This window comes from Melanotaenia boesemani, chromosome 4 (genome assembly GCF_017639745.1).
Source record: "Melanotaenia boesemani isolate fMelBoe1 chromosome 4, fMelBoe1.pri, whole genome shotgun sequence".
Classification (NCBI taxonomy): domain Eukaryota; kingdom Metazoa; phylum Chordata; class Actinopteri; order Atheriniformes; family Melanotaeniidae; genus Melanotaenia; species Melanotaenia boesemani.
Genome location: NC_055685.1, coordinates 36,912,685 through 36,933,355, shown reverse-complemented (window position 1 = coordinate 36,933,355; position 20,671 = coordinate 36,912,685). Strand labels below are relative to the sequence as shown.

Here is a 20,671-nt window from a genome sequence, read left to right as displayed (position 1 = left end):
CAATAGAGTACAAAAAGTTGGAGGAGTGGGTGAAAACAGTGGGAGCGTGAACTATTCTTTCTGCTCGTTTTTTTCTTTGCTACACAGTGAGAAGGAGATGGAAATAAAATGACATGTAGGTGGAATGATAAAGTACTCAAGCTCTCCTTACTCATATACTGATTTATTCATTCAGTCTTTCACCTATTTATGGTTATCTCACCTTCCTCTGGGATTTTAAATGATAGAGCTAAGTGCATTGTTGCTAAGTGCAGTCTCTTGCTCACATCTAAAATGCTGTAAAATTAACAATCTGTGTAAACTTTGTAATTCTGTTGCATTAAATTTAGTTGAACCACAATGGTGAATATTTAAAGCATGGTTCAGAAACAAGAATCACTTATTTATATTTCATGACATTTACATTTATCACTGACTTTTTAAATACAAACAGTGGGATTTCAAGTAGAGCTGATAAAGAAATCTAGTCATTGTGAGTTTGGCATGACAGGGAGTTGAGTGTGTGAGAGTATGAATGATGTGGTGTGTTTTTAATTTGGTTAGGTTGTAAACCTGGGTATGTGATGGCTTATTTTTAATTTAAAAATGGGTGTTATTATGTAAAGCACTTAGTGCCGCTTTTTGGGTATGAACAGTGCTATATAATTAAAATTTGATATGAGGTTCCTTCCATTTTTATACCCGCTGTTTCCAGTTCGGGGTCATGTGAACCTGCAGTCTATCTCAGCAGCTACCAGGTGAGAGGCAGGATACACCCTGGACAGGTCACCAGTCCATCACAGGCCCAACACAGAGACAGGGGGGATGGGCAACTCTGGTCCTTGAGGGGCACTCTCCTGCAGGTTTTAGATGTTTCCCACTTTCAACACACCTGATTCATTGTGCAGAACTTGACAACAAGCTGTTGGATCCATTTGATTTTAATCAGATGTGTTGAAGCAAAGAAAATTCTAAAACCCTGCAGGACAGTGGCCCTCCTGAACCAGAGTAGCCCATCCCTGGTTTTGAGTGACCAGTAACATGCATGCCTTCGGACTGTGGGTGGAAGCTGGAGTACCCGAGCACACATACATGGGGAGAACATGAAAACTCCAGAAGAAACAAGCTTGAACCGGGAACCGTCTTGCTGTGAAGCAGCATTGCAACCAACACACAACCTTGGAGCTTTTTCATGTTACATTCGACATTTTTGTGCTGCTCACTGGATATTTTCTTTTCCTCAGACCATTTTCTGTAAACCCTAGAGATGGTTGTGTGTGAAAATCCCAGTAGATCAGCAGTTTATGAAATGAACATGACTAAATATCATTATGTGATATTCAATTTTGGTATAATTCCAGGTACAGTAAAGCGCTATATAAATACTGACCATTTACCATTTAAATGGGTTGAATTGCTGCCATGTGATATTTGTATTTACAAATAATTGAGCAAAGGTGTCATTTGACTGTTGAGGATGATTCTAAAATAGCTTATTTTGCAATGCATACGCACACAATACTGTAGTGGTGTCACATTCAGCTTGTGCAGTGACTGATACACTGAGTCTGTTTGTGGTTTTTAAAGGTCTAAGAATGGAAATGTTCTCTGTAGAGTTAAAGTCATGTAGAATGGCCCATTCCAGTCAAATGTCAGCCAGTTTCTGACCAATTTCAGCCATTGACCATGCAGAGTATCGGCTAGAAACTGACTCTCTTTTTTTTCTCAGCTGCACCTCCATTTCAAAGGATTTTTTTGTCTCAAGGGGTATTTATTAGACAATTGCTTGACAATAAAGTGGGTCAGAGATAAAGAGGAGGGATGACATGCAACAAAGAGCTCTAGGATTTCTAGTATCTCTTTTCTCCATTGTGGTATTTTGTTATTGATTACTCTCTGCATTTTGGTGCCTGAACTTTATTTTTCATAGAAATTTTGCCTCTTTGGGCCTCCTGTTGTTCTGTTTAGTTCTTTTCTTGCTAATTGTTTCTGTTCTTTGGGTTTCTTTAATGAAAGTGTTCATCTGCTGGAAGTCTGTGTTGTGGGTATAAGAAGCCTTTTTAAAAGTTGTTTCTCTTGTGTTTGTTCAGGGAGTTTGCTCAGATCCCTGTATTTTCTGTTCAGGTTACTTAGATTTTTGTAAACTGTAGACTTCTAAGTAAGAAGTACAGAAGCTGATGTGGTGATGGTTCTCCTTGGGATTTGGGAAAAAGAGAAAATTAGTCTTGTGTTGGAAGGGAATTGAATTAGCATGCAAAGTTCTTGCAACCTTCTATCAGGCAGCATCAATAAAACAATAACACGGATCGGGATTTTATGGGGCCATCTGCCTACTGTTGCCATTTCTCCCTACATGCTAACAATCTTTAGCCTAAATTTGAGCCTGATGCCTGGTTGACCTTTATCTGTGAGCGCTGCAGCATGTAGCAGATGTTAGCAGTGGCCCGTGAATGGGCTCCTGATCTGTGTGGGAGGAAGATGATGACAGCAGCAGCTTGATGCTCAAAGGGCGAGAAGCAGAAGTTCCTCTGCACTTCCTGGCAGCCGAACACCCATCACTCCTTTCAGCAATCCAGAAAGGCCTGATAGCCTCTCAACTCAGATCTCTTCTACTCTCCATTCCCATGCTGAGAAATTTTTGTCAAACTCCCACCATCATCTTTTTCTTCTTTCCTCTTCATCCCACTTGCAGTACCCTAAATATGCCTAGCTCTATTTTTACTGTGCGCTCTCCTCTTTGCCCTCGCTTCGTCCTCCTACCGCTTTCCATCTCGTCTCTCTGAGGAAGCGTGTTCATGTACAGTCCTTGGCAGGACATGATTAGGCCATCCAACACCTGGGTGAGGTGCTCGCCGGGCAGGGCTGCTTGTCGGTACACATGAGTTCAATGGGTTTCTGTTCTCGTGGTTCTGACCTCCCAACTGGACACATGGAAACAAGTTGCCTGTACGTGCTCTGTCCAAATCACAACCAGACATTTATATACTGTTTATGAACTGTTCTAACTGCAGGTTTCTGTCTCTTGCAGCTCTGCACGAGTTCCCTACTGACCTGTTCACAAACAAAGAGAGAACCGAGGGAGCTGTGGCACTGCATGTCCTGTGTGTAAGTTAACCCAACAGCTTATTCTTCACAAACAACACATGAGTGCACACATGGTGTCAATGTGCAACAAGACAGCAGCTGAAAGGCTGCAGGAGCCTTTATGCCAGCAACTCTTTAAGCTCATCTAATAGGTCAGGATCTCATCCTTTCTTCCTCTGTGAGTCACCCACTGATCAACTCCTTTTTCTTTTGGTTAGTCAAGTAAATGACACACTTACAGATATGTAACCGACTCCACAAGGCAGCTACATTCTAAAGTCTGTTAGATTATTAAAAGGAGCCTCAGAGGGTGCCAGGTAAAACACGGAAAGTTCATAGGGTGAGAAAAAAAAAAACACAAACTTTGGAACAAAGAGCAAACATATCAAAGAAAGAATTTTTGACAGATTCAGTTTTTGAAGTCAAAGGGGAATCACACCAACCGGGCATTGGCACATTGTCGGTTCTAGAGCCTGTTCCTTTTTATTTTGTTTTTTCATTTTTCTTTTGTTTTTAAAGCTAAATTATGCTTCTTGTATTCTGTAAAGCACTTCACCCGGTCATTGAATTGTGCTACACAAATAAACTTGTCTTGCCTAGAGCCTAATTTTGAGCCAGCCAATGCATTCACATTGAAAACAAGTTGGTTCTGAACCTGAACAGTTGGCTCTCAACCGGCACCAAAAAATACTGGTTAAACCTTTTTCTCATCTCAACCCTGCACAGCCATATTACCATTTATTAAAATGTATAGGGGAGCTGCAAAGCCTTCATCTAAGAGTAAAGCTTGGTAACATTTATTTCTTTATTTTGCTTTTCCCAACATATACAGATTCCCAATATGTATCATTTATTACTTGAGAACATAAATGTACCTTTCAGGCCCTCAAGTGGGTATATGGTTACCTTAAGGTCAAGTTCTGAGCCCTAGTGGGAACATAAGTTCAGATTGTACCCTGGAGGACAGAAATGTACTTCTTCTGTACCCCTGTTTTTCTAAGATGCTGGCAGCCTCTGTATCCAGCTGCAGATTTTCCTTGTTACTGCTAATTAGACCAAGCTTTTACACATTAAACATACCAAAAAAAAGGCTAAATTAAAATTAAACTAAAATAGTAGAAAAGGGCTGCATATGAATGTGTTGGCAGGACTTTCTCCACCTGCAGCTGCTCCTCTTCACCGATAATCAGGCACGACGAATGTTAAATCACTGCTTTAAAATCAGAATGAAAAACACATTAAAAAGTTGGAGGGAAATTAAAGCAAAATAACACAAATTCATGAACAGATGCTGCATCACCCCATGGCTTATGTTATAAAGCTGCTTTAGCTCCAGAATTTGGGCTTTGAAATTCAAACAGGTTGTCATTGTCAGCGGCTCACGACATGCCATGACTGTTTCTGGTGTTAAAATGAGCTCAAGCACTTTATCGCAAAATTTTAATGTTCTTAGCTGCTTTTCTTCTTACTGCTGATGTCCACTTTAACTCAGGAAATCACAGCTCTCATCATCACTTTGCAGAAAAAAACAAATATCTGCTTTAAAAGCTTAAATGCAGCTTCAGATTTACAGACTTCCTGGATTGTGCTCACATTTAAAACATTTGCAAAAACAGACAACTTGCATGCATGTTCACAGATGCTCACACCTCCCTGCAATGGGCCTGAAATACTGAAGGCTGTTGTTTTCCCCACCCCTCATCTCAACCTTAAATCCAGATTAAGACCAGTTATTAGGATCATATGTGACTTTTGATCTTTTGCTTGCAGCGAGTTGATAAATGTCCACCCCGGCAGCTGATTTCTTCCAGCCTGTGGCAGTTTGACACAGAGTGTAATTCAGTGTGTGGGCTCAATGTGAGAGGTTCATCTCGCTTTCACCTGCTTTAAAAAAAAAAAAACAAAAAAAAAAACGCTGCTCAGTGAAATGTGACTCATGGCTGAACACAGAAATAAAAAATATTTCTTCTCCGTGTCAGCATCACTGTAAGATGGGTTTAAAAAGTCTGTTTCCACAAAGTGAAAGAAAATCTGTGTCTCGTCTTAGTTTTACACACTTCCTGCCGCATTTTCTCTCTTGATCTTCTCTATGTTCTTTCATATTTGCTGCCAAGAAAAAGTCCACGTGTGTTTATGTAATAATGCATAGGAAGATGACAGAAAGTGCTAATGTGTAAAAATGAAAGGCACATTGCCCACGAGATTATTGTCACAGATGTTAATAGTTGTTATATAATATATGGTAATTTTGTAGCTGACCAAAAGATAAACATCAATTTTCTGAAGCAAGAAGTTAAAGGAATTTTAGATGGGCATAATTAGATAAACTTTTTTTAAACCCGTGCCATCACCATGGCAACTAATGCTAAAAAAAAAACTAACCATAAGCATTAGATATGGTCATGATCTGTGGTTTTGAATTTCTTTTTGCACCAAATTGGAAACAAACGCTGTTTTTCCCTTAAAAACCCTTAAAACTCCATTAGATCTCCATCACCCCCGAGTGCTATCACTTATATTGTCAACAGTTTCTTAGGAACGATGTTGTGTAGCTCTGTGGGGTAAATTATGATGAATAGCTTATCATTTAAATGATCTACACAAGTTTTCCAGGCATTTTTCTTCCCTCCAGGAGGTTTACAGTCCAGCCACTAAATGTAATGTTTATTCAGAGACTCTAGGAGGTAAATCCACAATGAGTGATCCATTATAACCCCATTATTTATCACATTTTCATCATTAAAAAAATCTTTAAGGGTTAATCACACAATTTTACCCCCATGACAAAAGCAAAGAATTTATCTGAATTTATCAAATAATTTAATGAAAAATTGACAAGATAATTTTACAAAACAAAGAGATTAAAAAAAAAACTATTCAGTGTTTTTCCCTTTTTTTATTTTTTGTTTAAATTGTTTTTTCCTGGTTTGATATCATTTAAAAAAAACTCACATGGTTTTCAGAATTCATCAGATTATTCATTTTTTCTTGTATTTCTGAAATGACAAGACAACCTCTAGAGCTTTTTAAGTAACCTGTTTTGTTTTAATGCCACTGTTCTTTAAATGTGGAAAGTAACGTCTGTTTAAAATGTAAATTGAGTTGACCTGCAGTTGTGTTGTTTATGAATTTTTGATGTTGCATGTATTAATGTACTCCAGTAAATTAGCACGGGATGAGTTATGTGACTGTTTAACCTTCATCATTAGAGTCACTGTTTCAATTTTTTCATGGTAATTTAAGTTCGTGTAGCAGTTGGAGAGAATTTTTTATCCTGCAGAGAATCAGAAGTCACAGCAGATGGTAAACAGTGTTGTTTTTAAAATATCAGCTGACTGATTGATCAGAGCTGTAAGCATCACACAAGGAGGTGTCATTTTTCAAATATGAGTAATATTCATATCTGTGTCTCCTCATAGACCATTTACATGTTTTGTGCTCTGGCCCTGGTCTGCGACGACTACTTCGTCCCATCTCTGGAAAAGATCTGTGAGGTACGAGCCTACATGTCGGGTTTTTAAAGTCATGTATGATAGGTTTACGTTAAAACCCGAATCTTCCTCCCATAACTGAATGTTTAGGCTGTCTCTGACTATTCAGTACCTGTCACATCTGCATCATTAGAGCTGAGATACAATCCCAAATCAGAAAAACTTCTTACATTTACTGATTCCATTTTCTTTGATGTTTTGATGTTTGTTCATAGCAGACAGTATAAACCCAAATAAATCAATCAAAACTTTATTCATATCACACTTTAAAAGCAAAAGTCATTAAAACAAAGCAACCAGCAGCCAAAAAGCAGGGTTTTGATTATTATCTGTCCTCCTTTGGGTCCAAAAATGATTACTTCTGGGTTGTCTTTGTTTAATTGGAGGAAATTATGGAGCATCCAGTTATTTAATTTGTGAGATTTTGTAAGGGATTGTAGTTCCCAGGTTCTGTGGTTATATATATATTTGTGTATCATCTGCATATAAATGATAATAAATTAAATTATGATATATGTGAGTGGAAGCATGTAAATGTTGAACAGATAAGGTCTCAGAATATATCCCTGTGGGACCCCACATGTTGTTTTTGTTTGCTCCGGTGTGTGATGGCCACAAAGTAGTCTCTGCCTGTCAATTATGATTTTATCCAGCCTAATGCTGTGTTAGAGAGACCTACCCAGTCTTCAAGTCTATTAAGCAGGTTATGGTCAATAGTCTCGAACGTAGCACTGAGATCCAAAAAGACTAAAACTGGATTGCGATGAGAGATGTGTCAGTACTGTGATGTGGATGGAAACCTGACTGGAAGATGTCAGAGTTATTGTTGATTATTAGAATCTGGTTCAGCTGTTGATAGACAGCATTTTGTATGATTTCACTCACCAGTGGGAAGTATATGTCAGCCTATAATACTTAACTCACTGTTTTAATTTTTCATGGTAATTTAACACAAGCTTAATAACTGCTGTTTAAAGGGAATGTGGGAAGACATCTGACAGTATTAATCTGTATGAGCTCAGAAGATAAGCAATCAGGAACATTTTTAAAAGGTTTGCAGTTAGAATGGATGAAAGTTTAAGGCACTGGATAATATTTTCAGGATGTTTTCAGATGTTTAGTGTTTTGTTAGAATAAATCCATTATTTATTTCAGGTTTCACAAGATAAAAAAAGTTTGCATTTCTTCTCCAAACATTCAACAGGCATTTGTGACTTGAGGACACAGTGATGAAGAGTTTCAGGTTTTGATTGGTCTCATTCTTACTGTAAATACATACCTAGGTGTTTCTAAATCCTCCAACATTCTGTATTAAGGAAAGGTCAGGACTACAGGCAGGCCAGTCCTGTACACGCACCCTTTTCTTCATTTGCCATGCGCTTGCAATGTGGTTCATCATGGTCTTGTAAAAAACTGCATGGATGTTCCTTGAAAAGATGTGGTCTTGAAGGCAACAGCTGTTGCTCTAAAGTCTCAGTAAGCTTGTCTGCATTAATGCTGCAGAACCCTGATCCGACCCCATACCATCACAGAACCCCGATCCGACCCACCATCACAGAACCCTGATCCGACCCCATACCATCACAGAACCCTGATCTAGTCCCATACCATCACAGAACCCTGATCCGACCCCATACCATCACAAAACCCTGATCCAGCTCTGTACCATCACAGAACCAGGCTTTTGGAATTGTTGCTGACAACAGTCTGGATGCTCCTTTTTGCTCTTTGCTCCATTTCTTCCAACAAAGATCTGGAATACTGATCCGTCTGAAGAGAGTCCAGGTTTCCACTGTGTGATGGTCCATCCCAGATGCCTTAGAGTCCAGAGAAGTTGATGCATTTGTGAATGTAACTCTGTATTTTAGAGTTTGACAAAGATTTGATAATCCTTGTTTATGTGGTTCTATTAGCTGATGATGGTTCTGGATGCAGGTCTGTCGGAGGGATCAGAGATCGTAGTGTCCAGCTTAGGTTTGCTCTTTTGCCACTGAAATTCCTCCAGATTGCTTGAATGGTTTAATGATATGTTGCACTGTGGATGGGGAAATATGTAAATTTCCTTCAATCTGTTTTTGAGGAACATTGTTTGTCTTTGAATACAAACTGGAGATCTTCTGATATACTCAGACTTTCATGGATGCTGCTTGTGCACTAAATTGCTACAACTCCCTGCAGACAACAGCCAGAAATGCAAAAATTAAATTATATTAAGGAATTCGTTTGACTTAATAACACAAAATAAACAGGATATTGGGTTGTTGCTGTCTTTGATCAAATAATGTAGGAATCAATGCTTTTTTGCTTTTTATTCTTTGTATCGTCCCAACTTGTTCAGATTTGGGGTTGGAGACCAGGTAAATAGTTGTATGTTCCCAGAAGTCAGTATCACAAAAAACAACCTGCACTATGGTTGAAGAAAGCTCAAAAACAGCTGTCCACTAAATAGTGATTTTAGGCACCTGCATGAAGCCAGAAGAGAAAATCCTCCCACCCAACTACAAGCTGGTCAGTCTACTGCAGTCAAAAATATCAACATAAAACACCAGATTGCAGTGTATTTACACAGCCGCACAAATACAAGCTTTAGTTGCAGTGTGATGATCAGCTCAGAGGTCAGAGGTCAGGCAGTGACTGGATTTTAGACTGCAACAGCTGTTTCCTGTTAACACTCGCCTTTTGTCGCATTTCTTCTCAGCGCCTCCAGCTCAGCGAGGATGTGGCAGGTGCAACCTTTATGGCTGCCGGTAGCTCGGCTCCCGAACTCTTCACCTCCGTCATAGGTAACAGTATTTACCCCCCTCCCCACCCCCCCCAAAAGCTGCTCTCACTGAAGGGGCGGTGCTGTTAGAGAGGAAGCATGCACTGCTTTAATGGATGCTTTACAGTAATGCTTTTTACTTCACATTAAAGTCGTCTTATGTAATGAGCTCTGGAGCGCCGCTGTGGTGTGGAGGGTTCAGGTCACATGTTTTTTTCTTTTTTCCCTCCCTTTGATCCTGTGTGTGCAGATCTGTCAGTTTAAAAAATATGGAGAACATAAAAGGCTGGAGCACCACTTTACATCTCTGTGTACATACACGTTCAGAGTGATGTAGCGTCCACCTCTATAATCTTGGAGGAGTCATTTGTATGTATGTATATGTGTGTGTTCCTCCCCAGGTGTGTTCATCACCAAAGGTGATGTGGGTGTGGGGACGATCGTGGGCTCGGCTGTCTTCAACATCCTCTGCATCATCGGTGTGTGCGGCTTCTTCGCCGGCCAGGTATGATGTCATGGCAGCCACGACCAAGCATGCCACTCACGCTGTGGCATTTTGAAAGCATACAATCGGCAGCCTGATCTCACCTTCACACACTGCACAGTGCAAACAGAGCAACTCGCATCTTCTCCCTGGCCTTCATTTGCTAGAAAAAATGTTTACCTTTTTTGTATTTATTGACTACAGTTGGTATTGTGTTATATAACATAAATTTGAATTGAATTTGAATTGAAACAGAGAAGGCATTTCTCCAGTAAAATGCTGCACACACTGTTGATTTGTGCTGATTTAGATTTTCTTTTTTTTTTATTCTCTGAGCTCACATGTGCATCATTTTAGTATCATTAGTCTGGATCTCTTTTGCATGAGACGTAGAGAGAACATTACACAGTACCGCCTCTCTGATGCTGACACGCCAGGCACATGGAGATGAGCTCAGCACAAGGATAAGCTCTCTCGTCTGAAAAATATATGTGCTGAACTCCAAACAGTGATGCAATCCCAGATAGTGCATTATGTAATAGCGCAGAGATAATGAGGGAGAAGGATGGGTGCTGTAATGGAGCTCGGAGGGACGGGGTGCATCCCAGTCCAGCCTGTGTGCTTCTTCGCTGCTGTTTGTTGCCTTTGGCTCACTGTTCTTCGCAGGTTCGCTGCTGTACAATAAAACACAAACATGACAGAGCTTTGTTCTGTTTGCAAATGATTCCACAGCTGGGAGTGGCATGTACAAGATGTGACCTCTGACCCTGCACTGTGTGGGAGAGTGTTAGTCACTTCACTGTGGGCTCCTGCATCATATCAGGTTACATAAAGTCAGTAAACACTGGCACAGCCCATGTGGGATGTTACCTTGCAGTTCACTTTTGAAGTCACAGTTTGGAAACTGTAGAAATGATTTCTGTATCAAACTTCAGCTAAGCCAAAGTGTGAATCAAAGAGACTGCTAAGACCTGGTGCTAACATGCAAACAACTCTGACTACAGGTGGAAACACTCAGGACTCGTTGAGACTAATCTTTCAACCACATTTAGATGCTGTCTGTCCATATTATGACAGTATCAATTTAAAGGCTACTGAATGTAAAACAAGAATACGCACTCATTGGCTTCTTTATCAGGTTCACCTTCTTGTACCTGGTTGGACCCCCTTTTTCCTTCAGAACTACCTTAATTCTTGGCATTAAAGATCCAACAAGGTGGAAACATTCCTCAGAGGTTTTGCTCCATAATAACATGACAGCAGTACACTGAGCTTTGTGACATGGTGCATTATCCTGCTGGAAGTAGCATCAGAAGATGCTACACTGTGGTCATAAAGGGATGGACATCAATACTCAGGTAGGCTGTGCTGGTTAAACCAGGCCACGTTGGTACTAAGGGGCCCAAAGTGGGCCAAGAAAATATTACACCATTACACCAGCAGCAGCCTGAAGCGTTGATCCAAGGCAGGGTGGATCCGTGTTTTCATGATGCTTCAACCAAATTCTGAATGTGGAGCTGAAATGGAGACTCATCAGACCAGCAACATTTCTCCATCTTCTATTGTCCAGTGTTGGTGAGTGTGTGTGAATTGTAGCCTCAGTTTCCTGTTCTTAGCTGACAGGAGGCACCCGGTGTGGTCTTCTGCTGCTGTAGCCCATCTGCTTCAAGGTTGGACGTGTTGTGTGTTTAGACATGCTGTTCTCCAGACCTTGGTTGAAACCATATCTCTTCATCGTGGTTGTGTGATTTTCACACATACTCCCACACCGTCCGAGATGGTCCCAGTGAATGTCCCAGTTAATACTCTGACCAACAACCATGCCACGTTCAAAGTCACTTAAATCTCCTTTCTTCCTCATTCTGATGCTCACTTAGGACTTCAGCAAGTCGTCTTCACCATGTCTACATGACTAGATGCATTGAGTTGTTGCCATGTGATTGGTCAATTAGCTATTTGTGTTAACAAGCAGCGGAATAGGTGGACCTGATAAAGTAACCAGTGAGTGTAATTTGTCCTTATTGTGCCAAGTGGGTGACATCCAATCACAAGCTGCATTCCAGCCGTAAACTGATCAGATCGCCTAGGAGACGGTTCAACACCAGCTATAAAAAGCCTTTATGTGTGTGTGTGTGTGTAAAGTGATTTATTTATTTATTTTGTCAGTGTGTTTATCTTGTTTTCATTTTTTCCTTTCAGGCTGTGAAGCTCTCTCATTGGGCTCTGCTCCGAGATTCCATTTATTACACTTTTTCCATCATAGCCCTCATTGCGGTAAGAGTTTGTGCTGCACATTGATAACAGCTACAGTATCAGTACCTTGTATTCACCTTAAGGGCAGATCCTGTCCCAAAGTGCAAGCTGCAAAGAGGAAGTGGAGCGATTTAATGCAAACTGTGATGTATGTGTGAACGCTGTTCCAAATTATTCTGCATGTAGGATTTCAGTCCATTTAGTTTTTCTGCTTGTATTGTTTCTCCTGTGTGTTTAGATCATTAGATCACAGATAATAATCTCTGGCAGTTTTGAAAATTACTTTACCAGGTGAACATCATTACAATAAAAAATACTTAAGGAGGTTGTTCCACATTATTAAGCAAGTTTCAATTCAGTCTGGAGAAAGAGGGATCTTTCTGCAAATATGAGTGAAAAAGTGCAATGCTTTGTTAAAGGAATGAAAACAGTGGACATTTCACCTAAACATACTGTGTGATATATATTGAAAAGGCCTGGAAAGTGAAGGCAACAGTGGTGCCCGTGGTCATCGGAGCACTCGGGGCAGTAACCCCCAAACTGGAAGAGTGGCTACAGCAGATCCCAGAACAAACCTCAGACATCTCGGTCCAGAAGAGTGTAGTCCTAGGAACAGCCAAGATACTGCACAGAACCCTCAAGCTCCCAGGCCTCTGATAGAGGACCCGAGCTTGGATGGATGAGAGACCGCCCACGGAGAGCGAGGGGACAATTTTTTTTATTTTATATATATATATATATATATATATATATATATATATATATATATATATACACATATATAACATATACCCACATACACTATGTACACCAGTATAAATAAATAGAAATAAACCCAAAACAAATCCTCATAGCACTTAGTGTGACCCAACACCTCCCTCATCCCTATGTATGTTGTACTACACTGGATGGTACAGAAGGATGGAGGTCTGGATGGTCTATACGGATAGAGGTCTGGATGGCCACTGTGTCCCAGCAAGGCTGCACCCGCCATCAAGGTGGTGGTGGAGTGATGTTCTGGGCTGGAATAATGGCGAGGGAGATGGTAGGATGCTTTAGAGTGGCCTCTGCTAAATCCGTCCAGTTTCATCCCCTAACCTCAACCCTACTGAGAATCTGTGGAGCATCCTTAAAAGGAAGATTTATTCACTGATGTTATTAAAGAATTAAATTTTCTTTCATAAAGGAGATAATAAAGCAAAGCAGTTAATTTCCTATCCATTTAGAGAATTCAACCAGCTCTTAGCTTTTAAAGTAAAAAGAGGCTATTTAGACTCAACACTTTGACCTTTCTCTGCTTGGTTGGTTAAGCTCTTGCTTCTTTACGCCCCCTACTGGCAGACATGCTGCAATGTAGAATTAATTTATCTCTTGTTCCTTATCCCTAATGTCCCATTGTGTCCTCTTTGTCTTGCCTCTTTAGTTCATCTATGATGAGAAGGTGTCCTGGTGCGTATCGATATTTGATGCAGAACCTTAAATATATGTTAAATATATCTGTGAATGACAGAGTGATTGCAAATGGTACTTATATTTATGTACAGGTGGGAATCTCTAGTCCTGATCCTCATGTATGCCGTCTACATCCTCATCATGAAGTGAGTTTCACCAACAGCTGCCAAATGCCCACGGTGAACTTGTTAGTTGCCATTTGTTCATTAAGATCTGATCCTTCTGAGCCTTTTGTCATCAGGTTCAATGGCAGAGCTCATCGTTACTTCGACCGTCGAAAGAAGAACTCGGTGAACCTGGCCAATGGGCTGACAGGTAGCACTGATCTGGAAGATAATATCTCATGTGATGCCACTGCAGTCCTGCTTAAGAAAGGTATCAGAGTGGATTCTGGTTCATGCATGTTTTTTCTTCCAAGTGGGTGCTGCATGCTTGCTCTGGATAATAAAGCTAATCATATGTGATTTAATGCTGTAAAGATATCATTGTTGGTAGTGTTTTCCATACCTGTCCCAGCTCATTTCAAAGCAGAATTATCGAGATTGTGAAGTTTTTTTCTTACATGCTGGCTTCAGATCTTATCACAAAATTTCACATCAAAACCTCCATTTCTTCTTCTTTGACATAATGCACGATGGATTATTAGTTTCGTTCAGACAAATGTCAATGTTTAAAGGTACATTTTAGGTCAGCATCAGTTTTCAGACATGCAGCCTCATGTTGTTTTTAAACAACTTCAGTATGATGCAGGCTTCATGAATCAATTAATGCAAAATGCCACGTTACTGAGGCTTTTACACTGGATGGATGGATGGACGGATGGATGGGTAAAACTGATTGAATAGATGATGCTGCAGCTGTCAGATGTTTGCTAATGTCTGTCTTTGCAGCGAACTTCCACTGCAAGCCGTCTGTGCTGATGGTGGACGAGCTGCTGTCTGCTTACCCCCACCAGCTGTCTTTCTCTGAAGCTGGCATGAGGATCATGATCACCAGTCATTTCTCCCCGAGAACCCGCCTCACCATGGCCTCCCGCATGCTTATCAATGAGGTAAATTCATGCTTTACTAAACACACACCACATGTAGTTTAACAAGATGCAAGATAATTACAAGTAGAAGTTTGAATGGAACAGAAAAAAGTGTTGTTGTAGTTGTTCTGCAAAAAAAATATTCTCAAAACCAGAGACTTGGCATAAATGCAAACCAAATAGCTGTCTGGGGTTCAAAAGGAGAAGAAATGGGATGGAGGTTGTTTATCTTTTCTCTGTGGTGCCTTTCTGCTGCAGAATCTAAATCAAACAACACACTGAGAAGGAAAGAGTCTAAATACTTTCTCATACAAATAGAAGCTGCATGTTCTTCCTTTGTAAATGAATACTCAAACAGCCCTATAAAATATCTGGCTGGAATAATGTGGCCTTTGCATCTTAATGCTTCCTGTGATGATCTTCTAGAGACAAAGGCTGATAAACACCACTGAGACTCGGGTTAACCGCATGACCAACGGCGACTCGGACTCTGCGGGCCGGGCTCAGGGGAGGTGTGGCTTAGAGAACGGGTTGGGCAGAGCTGAGCATGGTCTAAATGGGAGGTGCAAGCTCCATCGGCTGGAGTCAGGGAATGAGACGGAAACCGAGAACGAGGACAATGAGAACAATGAGAATGACGAGGAAGGAGAGGACGAAGACGACAAAGGGGGCCCCCTGGTCCCTTTCAAAGTTCCAGGTGTGGCACAGATCACCAACCCGATATCTGATCATCCCACTCGTCAATGCTGCAATTAATCCTGTTTTCCTCTCCGCCTCCATCCAGCTGGAGCCTGTAACAAGTTGAAGTGGTTCTTCATGTGGCCGTTGTCCCTCCTTCTCTTCTTCACCATACCCAACTGCTCCAAGAGGCGCTGGGAGAGATGGTTCATGGTTTCCTTCTTCACCGCCACCATCTGGATTGCTGGACTTTCATACATCATGGTCTGGATGGTGAGTCCACACGTAATTCGCTCACATCCTGATCTTTAATCACCTGAATCTCATAAATCTTTGTTTTTTTTCCTGAAATAATCAATGATGGATCTTTAAAGAAGTAAAGTTTTGGCCCACTGTCATTTTTATTCACGATGATGATTTCAGAATTTTCTGTAGATTGAAAGTAGGTAAAAAGAGGTAAAAAGGAAAGTAGAAAGAAGGAAGAAGACAAAGACACAGTAGATAGAAGCAACAACCTTTAATCCAGCCTAATACCAGAACTGCTACACCTGCACAGAAACATAAAAGAGAATTTCCTACAGCTTTTACAGGTAAACTAAGCCGACAGTCATCAGGAGTTCCTAAATAAATAAATAAACAACAACAACAATTATGGGGAAAAAAACAGCCAAAGTACCAGAAACACACAAAAAACTTAAACAAAAGTACCTCTTAGTGTTTAAACCCACTGGACAACTCAGTGACTGTGTCAGCATGCAGAGGATGAGGAATGAGGACTGATCAGAGATTAGTGTGATCATGTAAATGTGATCACGCCTCTATGGAGGCTAGAGGCAGACTAGGGCAGCCCAGAGACCCGGTTGATCAGCAGCAATCCCGGAGCACGAATCCAAGCCACCCCACCACAAAGACGACTCTGGACCAACCCCAAGGGTGTCAGAGGAAGGCCCCATCCAGAACCCTTCACATCCATGAGGCAGCAGCCGACCCCACCAGGCACCGGCCATCCAGGCCGGGCAGAGTGAAGGGCCCAGGGCCGAATTGAATTCAGAGAAACAGCTCTATACAGCTCAATAGTTTGAAAAATTCCTCAGTAAAAATTTGCTCAACAGATACCAGGAAGCATCTTGTTTGTTATCCCAGTTGTTCTCCTCTCATTTAGCTCCAGTACACTGTTGGAAAACACTGAAAGAACTGCTACAGACTAAAAATAAGCAGCTCCTATACTCTTTACCAAGTCTCAGTGGTCAGCTGACTAATTAAAGCAGTAAGTTCATTTTGTAGGCGGAGCTTAAAGAGATGGGAACTGAAACATAATTTCAGACAGGAAGTAAATTAGTTTGCAACTGGGATCTTTGATAGTACTATGTTTGTTTTGGGGGGAATTTATAGAAAAACCAGCAGTAAAACTTTCATTCTTTTCATTAAGGAACTAAAAAATGTTCTTTTAAATAGACAAAGCGAATCCGTGTTGCCACTCTGCTTTGATTATGAGGATCCTCTCAGACTGATGTTATTGACTTTCTTCTGACATTTTCTGCATTAAAGACGGATTAAACTGAAGAATTTAATGCCAGATGAGGGCACGTGGTACTTTTATATGATTTAATGTGCTGCAACAGGAAAAGTCAGTGTTGAGGTGAAATCTGTGTGGTTTCAGGTGACTGTGATCGGCTTCACTCTTGGCATCCCTGACGTCATCATGGGCATCACCTTCCTCGCGGCAGGCACCAGCGTTCCAGACTGCATGGCCAGTGTTATAGTTGCACGTCAAGGTACAAACAGACACACGCTCGTGTGCAGGAAGCTGAAATCAGTACTCATGTTGAACAAAGCAGAAACCCTGTAGAGTCGTGGTGTTGCCCTGCAGAATATTGCTTGTCATAAAGGACTCGTCTCGTGGCTGCACACAGGCGCTGACAGTGTTGCTCTCCTTGCCTCAGGTATGGGAGACATGGCCATCTCCAACTCCATAGGCAGTAATGTGTTTGACATCCTGGTGGGCCTGGGCCTGCCGTGGGCGCTGCAAACACTCTGCATCGACTACGGCTCCAACGTGAGTGCTTCACAGCTTCACTAGAGCTCAGCCCAGAAAAGAAAAGATGTGTGTTTGTCAGAGTGTGTTTATTAGGAAACTGCACTGTAGCACCTCATCTTCTGATTTTAAAACCATAAAACTGTCTTCAACTTAACTCTGCATCTGTTTCCTCAGATCCATCTCAACAGCAGAGGACTTATATTTTCTGTTGGACTCTTACTAGCCTCCGTGTTCTTCACAGTAAGTACGAGACTTTTACTGCTTACTCTAAGTCAGCCTCCTTGTTGAAGCTTTTTCATCAACCACAGTTTTGAATCCAGCTGCAGATGTAGACTTGAAGCTTTCAGTCCCAACGCAAGGGTTGTGATCTTCAAACAGGTTAAAAAGATTAAATTAACATCTTTCTGCTTCAGAAACTTACTTTTTTTTTATTATCCCGTGTTTTTAAAGTGTCTTGAAAATGAGAGTCATAAGTGAACACACACTTTTCTCAGCAGCCTTGCTTCATGCTTTTTGTTTACCAGGAAGCATCTAAAACCAAATCTATAAGGGTTAGTGTTTGAGCTGCTGTAACAGTGAAATTTCCCCACCGTGGGACCAATAAAGGATCTTATCTTAATTTGTTCATATGTTTGAACATATCTTTAACAGACTCAAGTACAAAATACATTTTTACTATCCTCTATGAACAAACATCTGTTCATTTAGAGAATATACATTCAAATATGTAACACCTGCAACACATTCAACAACAGTTTCCGATTTTCCAATAAGCAGATTAACTGGTGACAGGTGAGGGTGTCAGGATTGGGTATAAAAGGAAAGACCACAAAAAGTTTAGTCTGTCCAATCAAGAATGTGTTGTAGCTCACCACTTTGTACCAAACTCCATCAGGGAATAATCAATAAGTTAAAAAAAGAAGATTCTCAATGATAGATTGTAAAGAACTTTGTGAAATATTGTGGAAAAAAGTCGGGTAGTCTGGGGAAATCTCAGTGTAAAGGCCAAGGATTGAAACCATTGCTGATGGTCGTGACCTTCGAGCCTGACATCTAGTTGTAGTTGTAGAAGTGAGAAAGACCATTCAGGCTGTTATCAAGGGGCCTTTTTAGGTGACAAGCTGGGACCAGTACACCTTCCTTGTTCATGGATGTCATATGTGAATGTACCATTTTGGTGCTTTTATTGGGTTGTAGGTTTAACGTCAGATGAAAAATAAAATCATTTCTACTCGTTTGGCTGTAATGATTTAGAGATCTTTTTTTCTACAAGTTATAGTTTGTAAATGAAACATCTTTACCGTGTAGGTGGTACATGACCTGTGGCTCCCTGTTTCCTCCTCGTTTAGTTCTCGTTCTGCAGTTTTCGGTGTGTTTTTTGACTCCATCTTTTCTGCCTGCAGGTTGTCGGCGTCCATTTAAACAAATGGACTCTGGATCGGCGACTCGGGTTGATCTGCCTCATCATGTACGCCATCTTCCTGTGCTTCTCCATACTCATAGAGTTCAACGTTTTCATTTTCGTCAACCTCCCAATGTGCCGGGACATCCACTGACCTCCTTCCTCTTCTCCTTCTCCATCCTCTAACTTTTAGAGGAAACCTCACCTTGCTTCCAGTTTCTTGGCGCCTTGGAATCAAGTCCTACTTATATTTCTTTCTCTTGTTTTTTAGAGAGCTAGAGCTCTGTCAGATTTTATCTTCGGTGCAATACACATGAGAGCGAGGACATGGAAGGTTTAGGGAGGTTTATGGTCCGGGACCGGAGGCGTTAAGAGGAAGTCCCAGCAGCAGAGGTTGCTGCCAGTCGTGGCGCAAGCCAAACGGCAGGCTGGAGTGAACTTAACTGGATCAACACCAACAGTTAGGCTACTGTTGGTCAACGAGCTGCTACTGTAACTAAGTGGAGACGTGAGAGGATTCGCTGATTTTTAGCTGCATTGTTTGTTACTCTTTGTACAAGTTTGGATATAAGCACATGATTAAGGTATTTTTAAGCAAAAACTTGTTTTTTTCTGTAAATATTTGAGAATTAGGATATAGGTACTAAGATTAGCTGATACATGGGAGTTTCTTATGCACAACTGGATCCGTCGTGTGAAGCTGAACTATCCGACGGCATAAGTTACAGGGTCTGGAGATGCTTCAGCATGTCTCCCATGCTCAGTACCAACACTGCATGCTGTACTATCCACAGCTCTAGCTTTGCACTGACAGAGAGAATCTAGATATTTAACACTATTGATATGTAGAGTCTATTCTTGGCTGTTTTCTTTCATATCCGAGTAGATGTGGGCTCTGCTGTTCTTTTCTAGAACTCACAATTGAAAGGGATCTACCTGGAACTGACATCCAGCACTGTCACTTTAACGATTAGAGATTTAAATCTTTTATTATTCTATTAAAAAGTGTCGACAGGTACTCGAAACATGTAACTACTGAAGTTAAGCTTCCTGTAGACGTTAGGCCTCCTGTTCATTGTCAAGAGATTTAGTCTTTAGTCTCTCAGTTGAGTATAATGTTACGTCTTAAAGCCAAAAGTATTTTTAGATTAAGATAAATGTGGATTTGAGTGTGCACAGCTTGTGTGTGAGTGTGAGTGTGACAATCTGGAGAAGAACCAAGGATATCACTGTTACTGGGAAGACATAATCATGATTTATTTATGAATTAACTTATTCAAAGATCATGTCTGACCACCAGTTTCAGCCCTGTGGATTGTTGTACAGTGAGTTCAGTGGATTGTTCACGGAGCTCTGCAATGTACTGTACCTAATATTTAATCTAAGTACTGGAAACGGACTTGATGTTTATATGTAAGAATAGAACATTATAATTTATAAGTTTTGTATAGTTCAAACATAACAGATTTTAAAAAGAGGAACAGGAAAATGTTGTTGAGCATCCCGCTGGTCCTGACATGTCATCAGATCCCCTCACCTGTTTAAATTAGTGATGTGTATGGAGGCCTATTCCACTTATAAATTACTAATATTGACAAAGTATCTCATAATTATTTGGCAAAAAGTCATATTTATGAGATAGAAAGCCTTATTTGTTGATAGTCATGATTACAAGATTCAAAGTCATAATTATAAGATAGTCATTATATGACAAAAAGTCATTGTTATTAGATTCAAAGACATTATGAGACCGGACGTCATAATAATGAGATTTAAAGCCATAATTATATTCAGTCATGAGGAAAAAAAAGTTATAATTATGAGTCATTTCAATGGGATTAGATTGTTGAGATAAAATAATTTTTTCTATGTCATAATGATAGTTTTTTAATCTCAGTTATTACTTTTTTATCTTATAATAATGTCTTTGAAGCTCATAATTTTAAGATACTTTGTCTACATTTTTAATTTATAAGTGGTGGGAATGGGCTTCCATAGCGATGAAAGATGACATCAGAG

At 40.5% G+C, this 20,671-nt stretch overlaps 1 protein-coding gene across 3 annotated transcripts in view; it reads left to right on the top strand.

The window, feature by feature from the left end:
• Window positions 1–20,297, top strand: part of LOC121638196 (sodium/potassium/calcium exchanger 3-like) — a 54,632-nt gene extending 34,335 nt beyond the window's left edge. For all 3 annotated transcript variants that reach the window (XM_041982790.1, XM_041982789.1, XM_041982788.1), the window contains 15 exons: window positions 3,008–3,084; window positions 6,483–6,557; window positions 9,253–9,337; window positions 9,717–9,820; window positions 11,999–12,073; window positions 13,476–13,501; window positions 13,597–13,650; window positions 13,746–13,879; window positions 14,395–14,555; window positions 14,961–15,231; window positions 15,319–15,485; window positions 16,873–16,987; window positions 17,156–17,268; window positions 17,425–17,490; window positions 18,654–20,297. In XM_041982790.1, coding sequence (XP_041838724.1) covers window positions 3,008–3,084; window positions 6,483–6,557; window positions 9,253–9,337; window positions 9,717–9,820; window positions 11,999–12,073; window positions 13,476–13,501; window positions 13,597–13,650; window positions 13,746–13,879; window positions 14,395–14,555; window positions 14,961–15,231; window positions 15,319–15,485; window positions 16,873–16,987; window positions 17,156–17,268; window positions 17,425–17,490; window positions 18,654–18,806 — 1,676 coding nt within the window. In that variant the 3' untranslated portion in view covers window positions 18,807–20,297. The remainder of the gene's footprint in view (window positions 1–3,007; window positions 3,085–6,482; window positions 6,558–9,252; window positions 9,338–9,716; window positions 9,821–11,998; window positions 12,074–13,475; window positions 13,502–13,596; window positions 13,651–13,745; window positions 13,880–14,394; window positions 14,556–14,960; window positions 15,232–15,318; window positions 15,486–16,872; window positions 16,988–17,155; window positions 17,269–17,424; window positions 17,491–18,653) is intronic.
• The last annotated feature ends 374 nt before the right edge of the window (window positions 20,298–20,671 follow it).